This window comes from Stegastes partitus, unplaced genomic scaffold (genome assembly GCF_000690725.1).
Source record: "Stegastes partitus isolate 25-593 unplaced genomic scaffold, Stegastes_partitus-1.0.2 Scaffold601, whole genome shotgun sequence".
NCBI lineage: Eukaryota > Metazoa > Chordata > Actinopteri > Pomacentridae > Stegastes > Stegastes partitus.
In genome coordinates this window covers 74,714-90,921 of record NW_007578332.1, presented here as the reverse complement: position 1 = coordinate 90,921, position 16,208 = coordinate 74,714, and the positions used below count along the sequence as shown (strand labels likewise).

At 41.5% G+C, this 16,208-nt stretch overlaps 3 protein-coding genes and 1 long non-coding RNA gene across 5 annotated transcripts in view; 3 read left to right on the top strand and 1 right to left on the bottom strand.

Annotated features, from left to right (window-relative positions):
• Nucleotides 1-398: 398 nt before the first annotated feature.
• LOC103362763 (uncharacterized) overlaps nucleotides 399-16,208 on the bottom strand; it is a 21,642-nt gene continuing 5,832 nt past the window's right edge. Inside the window, exons 2-3 of the long non-coding RNA XR_520478.1 lie at nucleotides 15,004-15,012; nucleotides 399-701 (exon numbers count right to left, since the gene is read on the bottom strand). This is a non-coding gene — a long non-coding RNA (uncharacterized LOC103362763). The remainder of the gene's footprint in view (nucleotides 702-15,003; nucleotides 15,013-16,208) is intronic.
• eif2s2 (eukaryotic translation initiation factor 2, subunit 2 beta) lies at nucleotides 2,069-8,326 on the top strand. Its single transcript, XM_008289239.1, has 9 exons — nucleotides 2,069-2,182; nucleotides 3,411-3,594; nucleotides 3,695-3,795; nucleotides 3,945-4,074; nucleotides 4,159-4,259; nucleotides 4,870-5,018; nucleotides 5,221-5,277; nucleotides 5,406-5,491; nucleotides 6,867-8,326. Exons 1-9 carry the CDS (start codon nucleotides 2,168-2,170, stop codon nucleotides 7,040-7,042), a joined length of 999 nt encoding a protein of 332 aa, XP_008287461.1. The 5' UTR covers nucleotides 2,069-2,167; the 3' UTR covers nucleotides 7,043-8,326.
• On the top strand, nucleotides 8,755-12,870 carry LOC103362762 (serine/arginine-rich splicing factor 6-like). Of its 2 annotated transcripts, none has more exons than XM_008289241.1 (6): nucleotides 8,755-8,937; nucleotides 9,344-9,477; nucleotides 11,193-11,311; nucleotides 11,445-11,647; nucleotides 11,755-11,832; nucleotides 11,957-12,870. In XM_008289241.1, exons 1-6 carry the CDS (start codon nucleotides 8,831-8,833, stop codon nucleotides 12,408-12,410), a joined length of 1,095 nt encoding a protein of 364 aa, XP_008287463.1. In that variant the 5' UTR covers nucleotides 8,755-8,830; the 3' UTR covers nucleotides 12,411-12,870. The 2 variants fall into 2 exon arrangements, with proteins under 2 accessions (XP_008287463.1, XP_008287462.1); XM_008289240.1 differs by having other exon boundaries at nucleotides 9,344-9,504.
• l3mbtl1 (L3MBTL histone methyl-lysine binding protein 1) overlaps nucleotides 15,198-16,208 on the top strand; it is a 21,422-nt gene continuing 20,411 nt past the window's right edge. Inside the window, exon 1 of the mRNA XM_008289242.1 lies at nucleotides 15,198-15,378. Coding sequence (XP_008287464.1) covers nucleotides 15,198-15,378 — 181 coding nt within the window. The remainder of the gene's footprint in view (nucleotides 15,379-16,208) is intronic.

The following is a 16,208-nucleotide window of genomic DNA, read 5'->3' as shown; positions in this document are numbered from 1 at the left end:
ATAGAAGTACAGCTGAGCATGCGCTGGATGAAGAAGCTATGAGCTGTGTGTTTTTGCCAGAATCAAAACCTCCGTTTATTTCAGTTCCAGGCTACATGCTTTGACAACTCCCCCCACCCACTCCCCTCTCCCCCTTTACTCTCCTCTTCGCCTCCTGTCGCCATTTTCAGCGACTTCTCACCAGTGGTTCTTGTTATTTGGTGTAAATATCCCAAACGTGTCTCTTTTTGTATACTGTATTTCTGCCGTCACTGAGAGGGTCAGTCGAGGTTGTGCGAAGCATGCAACAATGGGAAATCACTACAGATCACATCGCACGGCTAGAAAGAGAGATGTTTAACCTAACACTTTCATCCTGCTCTGTCTGTCTTGGTCCTTCTCATAAGGGTTTCGTTTTAAATTGTATAATGTTTAAAAAAAAAAATGTAATAACAAACTATTGTCACACCTTATTAACTTCATTCAGAAGACGATGGTGGTTTATAAAAGATTAGATTATAGTCAATCTACAACATCGACGTTTTGGAGTTTAAAGAGTTAATTCTTTAGTTTTTCAAAGTCATGATGTACATTTTTTACATAGGAAAAAAAAAAGAAACATAACACAAGGACAGATGGACAAGCATGTTTGCATTTCTATGTTTTATTTATCCAGATGAGAATATTATTTGCAAAATCATTAAAGGTTTTCAATTCTTTGACTGTTGTGGAAGTTTTACCTTTTCACGTTGCTTGTTTATTGTCATCACCTTGAACATCGCTTGACAACCGACGATATAATATGATTACATTTATAGCTAAGCTTGTTTTGCACCCTTGAGACTGTTAGAATTCATTTCATTATCAACTAAACCTTCATAAATATTAAAACACAGCAGTAAAAGCACGTGATTGACATCTTCAGATTGACTCTTTGTTCAACCAGCAGATGTAAAACTCAAAGTTATTCAGTTTGATGTCAGAGAAGACAAAGACAAGCAGCTAATCCTCACATTTAATAAGTTGGAAATGTGTTGAATTGACCTAAATATTTAGTTAAAATGAAAATAGCTGTTTTTGTTTGTCTAATGACAAATAGATGAATAAATAGACAAATTGTTTCAGTTGTAATTCAAATCAACAGAAAGAGAAACAGAGATAGAGACCATTATCTACACTGCATTTTTGTAATAAACCCCAAGCAACATATGAGTGAATACAAGAAATGTAATAAACAAGATCTTAATCACTTTAACAGACATGAACTATATTTGCCCTCTGCAAGGCTTTATGTCTTTGGATTTAGGGTTTTTTTTTTTTTTTCATCACACTGTTACTCATCCATCAGATGTCAGTGAATTCTCTTTACAACTGCTGGAAGTTAGAGCAAAATTACAGTTTTTCAGCACATTAGCTAATCTCCAGTCATTTCAAGGGCCGTTATAAAACTCTTGGCTGATGCTTTCATGTTGACATGAAGTGTTTATACCGTATATAAACACAGCATGTAGAGGTTTGCACACTATTGCATAATTACAGTGATACTACAGGGATATTAAGTATGAGTATTAAGTGTAAAACACTTTTGACTGCACTAAATTGTACAGAGAGTGTAATACAAATAAAGTTAAATTATTTTCATTGGTGATTAATTGATTGTAACAGAGGGAATTGGGAGACTATACAAATTATTAGAAAAAAATCATTTTCTATTTGGGCTGTGGTATAACATTTAACATCTATAAACATTAAAATATATATGAAGAGTTCTTTTGCAAAAACAGATAAGAAAACCCACTTTTCCATCATCTACCGGAGACAATATCAATCTAACTTAAGTTATCTCTACTTTTGTAATTTCTACTGAGTCAAATCCACCCAACTGCAGTTTGATTGATATTATCTCACGCAAACAACAAAAAATAAGTTTTCTGAAAATCCACAAAAATTGAGTTATCTGTTTTTGCAAATGAACTCTTCACATTTACGCAGCAGTTTGGATGTGAAATGTTGTTCTTGAACACTTCCTATCTGTCATGCGCCGTCGCCAAGTTAGTACGTCAGGATTTGGCGACTTCACGCCTGCGCGCTGCGGTCCAACGCTGATGCAAGAAAATTTCGGCGCAGCGGTGAGGCTCATCGAGGGAGACAGAGTAGCCAGATTTTTGTCACTTTTCAGGCCGCAAACATGTCAGGAGACGAGGTAAGTCATCCCGGACAATCTGCTGTTCGTTCCGCGTCGGTGTGTGGACTTGTTGGGCAGAGTTGGATGAATTATCGGCTCACATCGGTGTTGAGGATGACTTTGGGCCTCGGCTCCGCTGCTCCCCTCCCTGTCCGCAGCAGCTCTCACATGGCTGCAGCCGGGCTAACAGCGGCCCGACCGGTCGAGAATGACATGAAAGCATCCGGTACACTGCTGTAACACGGCCTGTCACACCGTGTAGATTATTATTATTCACCGTGGTGCTTTAATCGTCGCTGTCGCAGGATAAATCAAAGTAAAGGGCTGAAGTTAGCCATGTAGCATTAGCTTCCCGTTAAATGAGCTGCGGCGCTAACGGGTGATGTTTTCTACCAGAAACAAAAAGCTACTGAGCTTTAGCTCGTTTGTTCCAGATGGACAGCTGGTTTTGTGCTAAAATAAAGCGGTGACACACTCAATCACCTGAATTACGGCTGCTCAATGTCATCTCAATTAAACACTGCGAAACGTGGGCTTTTTTAAAATTGTGTGCGGATTCTAAATCAATGAGTTCAGTTTGGTGGTTTCCGTTTATGTGTAAGAAAATAGATTCTCGACATTTATTTCATTATTTGTTCATGTTTGTGCGACCTAAAACAAGGAAGGAGCATCCATCTACCATTTCATTCATTAAGCAGTGTAGGAAAAATGCATCAGATAGCAAAGACACCAAGTTATCTGCAAATCAGTTTTCTTTTTTATCTATGAAATGGTTATTACTTGATCAGGACTTTACTCTACAACACGTGAAAAAATGTCCTTCATAGTTTTCCAGAGGGGGGAAAAATGCAAATTGCCCAATTTAAACCATTAGAGATGTTTCTTTTATGTTGCTTATGTTGCAGTGCTTTTCACAGCCGCACTTTTGTGTCATTAAATATCATCAGTTTATTGTAATTGGTGAAACTAACAATAGCTTAAATTGACCACAAACACAGTAAATAGCAGGTGATATAACAGTGATAACACTCTGAGGTGATTTAATACAAGAAAATGAGAACTGATTGTCGTAAGTGGTCATTTTGTCGACACGCTGTCACGTAGCTGGAACAGTCCCTGACTCACTGTGCTGCGATGACATCAGCCAAAGGTGTGTTTCTGTTAACCAGCTGATGAAAAGTTGAGCCACATTGGGCAAAATTTCAAAATCTTGTCAAGAGTTTAAAATGTTTTTTTCTCTTCTTAGATGATTTTCGATCCCAACATGACCAAGAAGAAGAAGAAGAAGAAGAAGCCCTTCATGCTGGATGAGGAAGGAGGAGAAGGGATGGGAGGAGAAGAGGCTAAAGAGGTGGAGGCCAAGGAGGCCGAACCAGAGGCTGGAGAGGACAAAGAGATGGATTTCGATGAAGATGAAGGCAGGAAGAAAGGTTAGAGTAAAAATTATTGTAAATTCTTTTTAAAGGATGCTACATTGTTCGTTACCTGCACGTCAGTTGATGTTAACCAGAGTTTCTTCGTGTTCTACAGAGCCCTCTGATGATTTGAACGACCTGAACTTCTTCAACCAGAAGAAAAAGAAGAAGAAACCCAAGAAAGTATTTGACAATGAGATCGAGGAGGGATTAAAGGTCAGTCACCGCTATATCGTGACCAGTTTTCCCTCTTTCTTCTCTCCTCGTCATTTCCTTTCATCTGCTTTTCCTTACTTTAGCCGTATTCACACAGTCATTACTCATCATCTGCTTGTCTAATTTCACTTCTCATCATTCCAAACCAGGAGCTGAAAATTGAAGGAGAGCAGACAGAGGCGCTGGAGGAGGACAACCTGGATTTGATGCTTCCCGAAAAAAAGAAGAAGCCAAAGAAAGTAGCCTTCGATGAGGGAGAGGCGCTGGAGAAAGACGACGGTGGGGTTGAATCACCGTATCTTAACAATTGAAAACTAAAACAAGGTGCTTGTGTAATAATATGTTTGCACAATATGTTTACAGCACTGGAGGACGATGAGGGGAAGAACAACGATGGAATCTCGTTCAGCTCCTCCACGGGACCAGCCTGGGCGGGCTCGGAAAGAGACTACACTTACGATGAGGTACGACTGCACCCAGAAGGAAGAAGGGAAGTTTATGTTCAGGATAGCTGAACGATTTATAGGTGCTCGGACTTCCTTGTTGTATATTCATAAGTTGCTTTAAAGAATTAGGGCTGGACCCGAATAGCCGACTATTCGTTCGCTGTGCTGGGATAGCAATTTTGATCTCCGAAAATTCCCCCACCAACGCCCCCAGTACTGTGACCGCTGATGGCCCGCTCACCCCTGCCCCATCGGGCTGAATGAACTGAATAATAAATTATAAACATGGTTTTAGATTCAGTCTCGTGTGATTGATTTAAAACAAGCAAACCAAAAATGATGGTGGTTATCTGAGGAGAGAACGTTAAATCTGAGCTGAACTGTGGCTGTATCCCACTAACTAATTGACTTCAGTGCAGCATTTTAGCCCCTAAAGCACAAAAGTAATTCAAACTGTGGTTCTAAAAATTCAGTTTCTTACTTAAATATGGCTCAGTCTATAACGCTGACATTCTCTGCTGTCCTTTATTGGAAGCTTGTGCATCTTTAAACATGAAAGTAAAGAGAATTATAAAGGTTTCATCCTACTGTTAACCGCATTGGGTGTAACTCAACATTTCTCTCTCAGCTCCTCAACCGAGTCTTCAACATCATGAGAGAGAAGAACCCGGACATGGTGGCCGGAGAGAAGAGGAAGTTTGTGATGAAGCCTCCTCAGGTGGTCCGAGTGGGAACCAAGAAAACCTCCTTTGTCAACTTCACAGACATCTGCAAACTGTGAGTCTCCCACTCACTCGTCTCTTCCACGCTGACATCCCACTCTGTTTGTACTCGCACACATGTTCTAGTACAAATGCAGTTTAATACCTAATACTTTATTAAATGTAGCCAAATGTGTATCACACAATGGTTTCCTCTTTTTGTGAAATGAGTTGTGAAAGCGTTTCCTCTGAACTGACCTTTCATGCCTTTATTCCAGGTTGCATCGTCAGCCTAAACATCTCCTCGCTTTTCTGCTGGCTGAGTTGGGAACAAGGTATGTTCTACATTAGCTGTGATGTATTTTTAAAGTTCAAACTCTCAAATGAAAGGACACATTTATTTGTGCGCTTTAATTAAAGACTGATTGGTGTTTTTGCTTTGTGCCTTTTTTTCTCTTTACAGCGGCTCCATAGATGGAAATAATCAGCTTGTGATCAAAGGCAGATTTCAACAGAAACAGATAGAAAACGTGTTGAGAAGATATATCAGTAAGTGGGAATTAAATCAATTATTTATGTTAAAACTAATTCTGATTTGTCTCTTTTGAAATGTGCATAAACACTTTTAGACCTTAGAGACACTCAGTGGCTCGTTCAGCTAATTATAAATACATTTTATTACATTTATAAAGACAAAGAACATTAACTACTACTAGCTAAACACACCTACATCTCCAGCTGAATTGTTTGAGGTGCAGCGTGTCAACTGTCTGAACGCTAAGCAGTCCCATTGTTTCTTTTTTTTTTTTGTTCCTGTCACTTTTTCTACTCACTCTGGACTTATTTTTCACTGCAATATAAAGTCCAGAACCTCTATGCACTCAACACCGCACAACCATGTCCAGAAGTAGATAAAACTAATGAGTGTCTTCTCTGCAGTGTGAGTAGTAACGCCAAAATAGAAAAAAAAAACCTAGAATGGAATTTATTTTATTGTCCATTCTACAGTGACTTAATTATTTATGTTACAACAACAACAAAACTGGAATCAACATGTACAAAAAAACTGATAATTAAATCAGTTTCAATACTCGTCTCTTATCTGTTCTGTGCAAACACAGCCTGCAGCCCAGTCAAAAAGTCCCACAATTATTTTTCCATGACGGTTGTTCACAGCTGAGTCAGTCATGGCTTCATGGTTGTGATGAGGAGCGCTGAATTTTTAGGTTTTTGCCGAATTTGGTTAGAGCAAACTGTTTTTTACATTTTTTAAAATTTATTTAGTTTAGTTTTTTGTAAGAATTTTAACTGAGATGTTTAGAATAAAGTGACTTTGATGAAATATCACAATTCAATTCAATTTTATTTGTATAGCGCATATTTACAACAACAAGTCATCTCATAGCGCTTCACAAAGGCAGAGACAGAAACACCCAACAATCCAAACGGAATTATAGGGAATCCAAACGGAATTCCCTATAATTCCTATAGCTTAAGTTTTTAGAAATGTTCTTGCAAAATGACACGACACAGATGAATAGATCAAGGACCATCGGAAAGCTGAAATGACTGTTTTAACAGCCTCTGGCTCCGATAAATGGTGAAGTGCTTCTTTTTTTAAAGACACATACCTTTTAAACCTTGTGGTACTTTTGGGGGTTCAGAGGATTTAATAAGTTATTTTGATTGGTTCTGGGTAATGTAGACTTTTGCTGAAGAAAGTGTAGAATTAAAAAAAAAAAAAGTTTTCTCACTGTCCACTGTGGCAGTCTGACAAAGTAACAGGAGTGCAAACCTAAATCAGTAGAGGACGCTTTCAATCAGCTCCCACCCCGTGTGCTTCTCTGCCAAGACCATTGACAGGAATATGCTGTGAACCTCTGTTTGTACTGCAGCGCTAATAACGCTCTTCTCACTCCTGCAGAGGAATATGTGACGTGTCACACCTGCCGCTCCCCAGAAACCATCCTGCAGAAGGACACTCGTCTCTATTTCCTGCAGTGCGAGACGTGCCACTCCCGCTGCTCTGTCGCCAGCATCAAGACCGGCTTCCAGGCTGTGACGGGCAAGAGGGCACAGCTCCGTGCCAAAGCCAACTAAAGGCCATGAAAACTGGGCTCCCCCACCTCTCTCGGCCTTCCCTTTTCCCCTCAGAAGGGCCGGAGCTGGGGTCGGAGGCCTCCATGATTTGCTAAAAGGACTCTCTGAATCGAACTGCGGGAGGGTTTGGCTGTCGTTTAGTTGTGTCATGGCCTGACCGGGGCAGGGAGTGAGAGAGTATCGAAAGCCGACTGATGGGGTTCAGGCACCGAAAGCAGATGATGTTTCACCACATACACCGTTGGATGCATTCGATTTGTTGTTTGGCTGATGAACCCTCCACCTCTTAGGTTGTTGTTTTTTTTTTCCCATTTGCTGTGATTCTTGATTCCTCCAAGAAAAGCCTGATTTAACACAGCTTAAGTCCTTCCTCATTCTTTATCTTCACACTTTACAGAGTATTTGTTTGGATTAAAAAGCAAAACAACAAAAACACATTTCTCCATGCAACCAACCAAATTGTAGTTAAGTTCATCTGCAGTGGCTGAGCTTAGGATGCTCTGGTGACTGTAGCCATGGTCTCTTCTTTTTTTTTTTTTTCTTGAGCTCAGTGTCGCTTAAACTAATAGTTGTGCCCTTTACCTGGTCTGGCTGGAAATCACAAAACTGTCAGTCCAGAATTTTCTGCCCAAGCTTATAATAGAAAAAAAAATAAAGTCACCAGGGCAGGAATACTTACAGGACGACCTGTCAGCAAAACCAGTCTGTGAAAAACTTCTATTACAGACCTGCTTTTGATCATTTTATAGCAGAAGATGACACAAACTCAAGCTACTTAGGGCTGATAAAGGAGAGAGCACCGTTAATAGGACTTTAATGGGGAGGTTGTGTGTGAGACAGAAATAGAAACGATACAGTGTGTTTGAGTGCTTTTGTGGCATTGACGAGCAGTTGTGTACTTTATTTCTCTGACTTCAGAAGATTAGATGAACAAATTTTATCAAACAGTGGAGATTGGATTAGAGCAATTTGAAAATCTGTGAAATTCATTTCTGGTATTGAGAGCAGGTTTCTTGAGCTGATACCGGTCCCCGAAAACAACAACTTCTGAGCAGGCACCTCAGGTCGGTCTCCTACAGGCTGTTCTTTTCCTGTGCGATTAAAAGAAATTTACACCACGATGTATCCAGGATATGAGTTTCAGTCCAGTGATACTGGGCATGTGATATTGGTTCTGTTTGGTTCTGTTCTTGTTTGAAAGGAATGTGGATAAGAAGGTCTGGCTGGAATCATTTTAAAACCTGGTTTTTACAAAAATAAAATATTCTACTCTCTCTCTCTCCACTACTTTCTCTGTGCTTCCATCCATGTCGTCACACTGTGGTTGTAGTTCAATATTTAATTTCACATTTTTTTGATTGCACCTTATGTTGTTGAGATCTAAAAATTGCTACTGCTGCAAAATGTTACTGTTTATCAATGTTTTATATGGCTTATGGTAAAGTATATAGGTTAATGCCTTTTATGTTCTTGAGATACTGGCATTTGAGCATTTAAAATCCATCTCCGCGATTATTAACAGGGTCACAAGTTTACATAATGTTCCTGCTGCATGTGAGGAAAAAAATGATCGAAACATGAAATTCAATACCAGGGAAGTGAAATTATTAGCTTCACTCTGATTGGCTGGTTCCCACCGGGAGCTACACGCCCATTGGCTGGCTTGGCGCAATCGCCGAAAGCTTTTTTGGAAGACAAGCTCACAGTGCTAAGTAGCAGCGGCAGCAGGGTTCGGCTGGAAACGAGCTGTTACGGAGAACCGTCGAGAGCAACGTTTGGTGATAAACCATGCCTCGAGTTTACATCGGACGACTGAGCTACCATGTCCGCGAAAAGGACATTCAGCGCTTTTTCAGCGGATATGGAAAACTCATGGAAATCGACTTAAAAAATGGGTGAGTGTTCAGTGGCAATGCGAGTTAGCTAACATTTTGTAGCTAGCTTTAGCGATAACCGCTCATGTAAGCGACGTCACCGCCTGCACAGCAACATTTGACGCTTTTGCACAAATGTAGTTCATATTATTGGTCAAGTCGGCTTGCAAAGTGCAATTCCCGAGTCTTGTGTTTGTGAATTACAGGTAAGAATGAAAATATCGCCTGTTTCCCCAACTTTGTTCTCGCCCGTGTGGCAAATGTCGCATGGCCAACATGGCGTCTTTGTGTTTGCTACAACGCGGAGTTAGCGTGGGCCAAGCTAACGATAACTAGCCTCATGAGTGAGAATGAATGGCGTTGGACTGCACATGGTTGAACCAAGTTTGGGGTGTTTTTCAATACCTAATCTGTCTTTCTTATGCAGTTATGGATTCGTGGAGTTCGAGGACAACCGGGATGCCGACGACGCCGTGTACGAGCTGAACGGGAAAGAGCTGTGCGGAGAGCGGGTGATCGTCGAACATGCCCGCGGGCCGAGACGAGACCGAGATGGCTACGGTGGGGGTTACTGGGGTGGTGGGCGCAGTAAGTGCAGTCTATTACAAGATACCCTCTCTTCCCCTTCCCCCTGGGGTGAGGTGTCGATGTGGACTGCACAGACAGCTGTTGTAGGTTTTCCTAGAGACGCTAATTAACCCAGACTTGCTGCATAAGTTTACAGATACTCAGGTGGCTGTTTGGTTTTCCGTTACACCGTCACGGTTTATAGCCACGAGACTTAAATTCCATGTTAACGAGTTTTGGGCTCCACGGTTTTTTTTTTTTTTAAATGGCTCAGAGTGCATGCAACCTTTGATAGTTGGACATTTTAGTCTAAAGCTATTACTCTCATATTTTATTGTTGTTTAATATAGTATACAGTAACTTCAACTCATGGAGAGATGCATATGCAACGAGGACTCATCTGCATTTTTATCATTCAGGGAATTCAGTTTCACATGTTTTTTTGTTTGTATTGTGGATTCGAGCTCATCCCGTTGAACAGTTGTTCTCAGTTTCACCACCAAGGGTTGGTGACCTGCAGGTTTTTGCTCCTCCTGAGTGATAATAGGCCACAGGTGATTGGTCTGTGGTTCCTTACCGGCAAGGAGCAACAATCTTCAAGTCAAAGCCTTCAGAAAACAGACTTAAGAGTCTAGGCTGTAGAGTGGGCAATAGCAATTGATCTTGGATGATAATTATTTTGGTGAGCCATATGAAGGTGTGAATTTCCTTTTTTTTTTTTTATTTGAGGAAAAATGCTAAACTTAATTGATTACCACAAGCCTAGATAGTGTAGTTTTAGCTGAATTATTAAGACTAGACTAACATTTTCATGTGAAATGTGTATTTTTAACTTTGGTATATATTTTTTTATTCAACATTAACAAAAGTCCTTGATGTTTCAATTTGAAAGAGTCCAGTTGCGGGCTGAGGCTGAGAGTCCATTGAGGCTAAAGATGACTGGCTAAGATGACTGCCTGTCCCGTTTGGCCTTGGCTTTCACCTTACAATGTGTGTGTGACCTTTGCCCCCCCCTTGATCCTTGGCTGACCTAACCGGAAGCCATGATGACAGCAGCCTTTTGCCAATAGACCAGGGGCGATGGTGAGGATTGCCATTGGTTTTTATGTTGACAGCAAACATAAGTGGATCGGCTCTAGTAAAGAACTTACAATCTAAAGAAATGCTGTAAGTGCAAAACTGGAAAAGAAAATTTCAGACTGACACCCGGTAAAGTAACTAATATCAATTGCCAAAAGATTGGTGTATTCTTTACACCCCTCTTTACTCAATTTGTCCTTGACCGCAACCTATGTGGATGCCTCCTGTCTGTCTGTGTTGCAGGGTTCAGAGGTCTTGAAAGAACATCACTGTCCATTTGTTTATGCAGCTAAAGCATCACAGTGTGATGTACTGGAGTAAGACAGGCTTTGTATTGCCGGAAACAGATGCAGTGGTGTTCTTTGCAGCAGAGAACAACTTCAAAATGCTGAACAATACAAACTATAAAGAGCCTGTGCAGTGGCCTGTAGATCCCTTATCTGAAGCTTTGTGTTTGAAAATGGGATCAGAGGGACTCCTTTCATGATTAAGTTCAAATTTATACCCCCTTGGACTTAGATCTGGCTAATCACTGCCTTGTGTTCATTTAATAGCCCAGGCCAGTAAATCTTTTTGTCTTGGTCAGTGTAGTTGTTTCTAACTTTATTCTTGTGCTGTTGTTTTTAAAGGTAGCGGTTACAGCAGCCGGAGCCGCTCTGGCAGGGACAAGTATGGACCTCCAGTCCGTACTGAGTATCGTCTCATCGTGGAGAACCTGTCTAGCCGCTGCAGTTGGCAAGACCTCAAGGTAACCGTATGAACATGGGTCACTGTTGTTTCTCAGTTGTCTACACTGTGGGGAATCCGCACATCAAGATCGTTAGTGGCCCTTAATCGGTTAAACAAAGCGAAGTTCTCACTACGTTTTCTGTGTCCATCAGGACTTCATGCGTCAGGCAGGAGAGGTGACCTATGCAGACGCCCACAAGGAGCGTACCAATGAGGGAGTGATTGAGTTCAGGACCCACTCCGACATGAAGAGGGCTCTGGACAAGCTGGACGGTACAGACATCAATGGACGGAAGATTCGACTGGTGGAGGACCGACCTCGCAGACGAAGGTCCTACTCTGGCAGTCGCTCCAGGTGAGGATACAGTTTCTCTACTTTATCTGTTCTTTGATGCACGAGTTGCTAGTAGTTTCACAAAATGTGGCAGAAGTTTTGATTCTGACTTTTGCTGTCTTCCTCAGATCTCGCAGCCGTCGTCGCTCTCGCAGCAGGAGCCACAGGAGCAGGAGCTCAAGGAGCCGCTCTAGATCCCACTCAAGGTGATCAGAGGTTCTCTTTTAATGTGTTGGACAAAATAAGGTTTAGGGGGTTTCAGTGTCACATCTTCATTAATTTTCTGATGCTGTTGTGCAAAATCTGAACAACATTCCTTTAATTTAACAGGTCTCGTTCCCATAGCAACAAGAGACGTCATCATTCCCGCTCCAGGTCTGGAAGGAAGTCTCGCTCCAAGTCAGGAGACAGCAAATCACGTTCCCGCAACCGCAGGTCCCGATCTCGATCCCAGAAATCCAAATCTCGTTCACGCTCTCGCAAATCCGGGTCTGGTTCGGCTGAACGGAAATCCAAGTCCCGCTCAAAGAGCCGTTCTAAGGTAAAATCAGAGCGGGATTCTCGCAGTCGATCGAAAGAAATGTGTGTTGAGAAGAAATCCCGCAGTCGTTCAGCTTCCCCAGTGGAGAACGGAAAGGAGGAGCGAGCCGCCAAATCTGCATCTCGCTCACCGTCTCCTCAGGAGGACGACCGCCGATCCAAATCGAGAGAGAAGCGTTCAGCCTCCCGCTCAAAGTCCCGCTCCAGGTCCCGCTCACGGTCCAGATCAGCTTCACAGGAGTAGTGGAGGGTGGAGAAGGGCGGTGGTTTTCTTACTGTTGAGCTTGATCCTTATGCTGTACATAGTGAGCAGTGTTGTAATAACTAGCTTACGCTTCCTGACTCGTCTACTTTTCTCCTTCGGGTGTGCACTTGTTTTAACATGTCATCGATGCAGTTCACTAAACAATGCACCACTGTGCCAGGGCTACTTTTTGGAGTTGTTTGACATGATCTGCCTCCAAAAACACACCAGTTCAGCGTCATTATTTTCAGCAACATGGTGCTAGTTTTACAGGCTTTAGAGCTGAGGGTAGTTCAAGTCTTTATTCCAAATGTCAGCCTGATTGGTGAAGTTCAGCTTTGTGACACCAGCCAAGCAGTTTAGTTTATCGAAGAATAAGTTGTCTTTATTGTACTTTTACTTGGTTTGCTACCGATTTTGTTCATTTGGTAGATTGATTAAAGTTTATCGCCATTTTTAAGTGTCCTCAGATCCTTTGTTCAGTAGATATGTTTGTGCTCACCACTGCGGGAGAAAAGTAGCGTTCGGCCACAGCACTGAAGCGTTTTTCCTTTTCAATCTGCAGTCTCAATGATTTTTTGTTTTCTCAAGGAATTGGTCAATCTTTGGTGTTTAACAGTGCGTGTCTGGGATGCAACGGCTTGTTCTGCGGAACTGCATATTTACAAGAAAATAAGGGTTTGTATTTCATATTTGAACAACTTGCATTGTACGGTGGATTATTCTGATCCTTTTTAACCTCTTGTACATAGACAGTGTCATCAGCTCAAAAATGACTCGGTCCCTCGAGCAGGTAACTTGTCATGTTACTTCATGGATTTAAGTTTGGAGCTGCGACGCCTCCCGTGTCCTGTTTTTTTTTTTTTTGGTCACATTTCCTGCGTTGCTTTGCAGGCCCGGTTAACAATTCCTTTTCTGCAAGTTAAATCCAGGTGTTAAAGGGTTCTGTCACGCCTCTGCTTATTTAAAGTGTGCAGCTCGTACTGGAGATTTTGAACTTGAATGGTCTCTGGAAGGTCTGCTTGTGGGTTTTCTTTCTTCTTTCTTAAAGCTTACTGAATGCAGCCACTATCTCCATCTTGTGGAACAGAGTCATATTTTTTTTTTCCTCAATGAATGGGATCTAATGGAAAAATGTTTTTTTTTTCTTTTTTTTTTATTGTATGTTCAATTAAAGATATTAATCAAAGAAAACAAACAAATGTTGCAGTGTGGTGTTGCTTTGTGTCAGGACTGCAAGAAAGAAAAAAAAACCTTGACTGCAGTATCGACATGACCTATATCCTGCTAATTATATAATAAACGCTCTTTCATTAAGGGTGTCTGCTGAGCGGGCTCCGTGTTTGGAAGCAGAAGCTGCAGTTTGCATTTGAATAATAAAGAAAGAGGGGGGAGGAAAAAAAAAGGAGCCTCAGTTAACGGTGTCCGGTGTAATCGATCCGGCAGCACATTATTTTTCACTGATCGACCGTCAGTGAAAGTGGAGCGGCTGCATTGGAAGTCTTTTGGCGTTACATTATAGCCGACGAGCGGTGACTGTACTGTGGGCCCGCGCATGCGCAGACGGAGCCCCGGAGCCGCAGGAGATCAGAGCTGGTAAGCCAAATTTCAGTTTCCTGAAATCTGCAAACACGAATTTATATTCACGTTTTTTAACTTCCCACTTGTTATAACGGGCGTCTTCGCACCGCGTAGGTTTTAAATGCACAAGCGTTAAATTCCGTGTTTTATTATTTCTTTCTTGAGCTGAACCGTTTTTGGCGTTATGGATGTAATCACCCACAAAAGCTTTTCATCTGTAACATATAAAATTTGATAATGGCAGGCGGTTAATTGACCCAGTCGACTTAAATGCATTTTAATAGTAGAAGCAGTTGCGCTGGAGGTTTGGTGAAATATCCAACATGCTTGATGTTGTTAAGAAAATGTTGCTCATTCATTAGAGATGTTGCCGGAATGGGTGACAAGGTTGATTTTATTCTTCAGCAAATGGGATCTTCAGAGGAAATCAGACTCTGCTTTTACACATTTTTTTTTTGTGCCTCAAGGATTTCACATCCTCCGCCATTTTAACTGAAATGCTGTATTTTTGTGTATGTGTGTGTGCGCCCGTGTGTGTGTGTGTGTGTGTGTGAGGACTTGGAAGCTTGTGCGAAAATATTGGTGTGTCACCATTATAGGCTTAATTTCATTGGAGGTGATGGATGGCTGTTAAAAAAAAGTTAAACAGGATCTTGGCTGTGTTGCATAAAACAGGCATCGAGAAAAATGTGTTTATTTGTTTGTGTGTTGTTGTTTTTGTTTTTTTTAAATTGGCTGAAATGTGAAGTCTTTGTCCTGTATTTTCCCAGATTATTGCCCTTACAGTTAAGATACAAAGTCCCTGCAATAAAGATATATATTGTTTTATTCGTGACATGCTCCTACAGTGTGCAGGAACATTCCAAACCACTGTATTTTAAACTTTTTTATAATATTAGAGATTTCTGATGAAGGCGTTACTATTATATGCTACAAAAATCTCATAAGATATCTTCTTGTCAGCCGTTAATTTGGATAAATAAACACTCATTCCACACTCAGGACTAAAAACAAAAAAAAACTACTTAAATGGAGTAAAATAAAACCTAAAAAACACAACAAAGCAGCTGCAGCCCTCTTCTGTCCATCGCCTCCCTGGGTCACAAATTTCATAATATCAAAGCCGGCCTTTTGCACTGCACATCATTGCTTTGTGCTGTTCTTCTGCTCCTCCAGCGCTCCAGCACAAGAGACAGGGACGCTGTTATGAGTGCCAAAGTGAACATGGAGGCTCCATCCAAAGAACCCGACTGCACCCCCATGGAGCCGTCGTCCTCGTCTCCCAGCGAGACCATCCTCATCTGTGGGACCGACAGCGTGGCCAAGAAGGCTCGACCCCAGACCCACACCACTACCACCACCACCACCACAGCTCTCCTCCTGCCAGGTGAGCTCCTGTCTCCACAAGCATGTACAGTGGCTACGAAGCATATTCACCCCCCTGTGGAAGTTTTCCCCTCTTATCAATTTAATTAGTCTTTTTTTGACAAGAATTTAAACATTTTTTTAAAGACGTTTTCATGTCAAAGTGAAAACAAATTTCTAAAATGTGGTGTCAGTTAATTCAAAATATAAAATGTTGAAAAAATAAGTATTCGCCCCCTTTTCTGTGACTCATTTAATTCAACAAATGCGCCGCCAGTTGGTGCTAGAAGTAACACAACTCGTGAAATGGAGATCGTCTGAGTGCAGTGAATGTGTCTCATGTGATTATAGTCTAAAGACACCTGTATCTGGAAGGTTCAGTCACTCTTGAATCAGTACTCCTGGCTTTAAATACACCATGTAGAGAGAAAACATTGCAAGCAACTCCATGGAAAGGTTATTGAAAAGCATAAATCAGGGGGTGAATACAGTAAAACTCCCAAGGTGTTAAATGCCCACTGGATTACAGTTAAAACCATCATTAGGAAAATGAAAGAACAAGCCACATGCATTCATCTGCATCGAGCAGACTATCCTCAAAAACTGAGTGGCCATGCAAGAAAGATACTAGTGAAGGAGGCCACAAAGACACCTACGACTCCTCTGAAGGAGTTACAAGCTGTAGCAGCTGAGATGGGAGAAATTATACAAATAACAACTCTTGGCCAGGTTCTTCACCAGCTGTAGTTTTATGGGAGAATGGCAAAGAAAAACAAACAAACAAACAAAAAAAAAACATATTAAATCTCAACTACAGTTTGCCAGAAGATGTGGGAGACTCTAAGGTCAGTT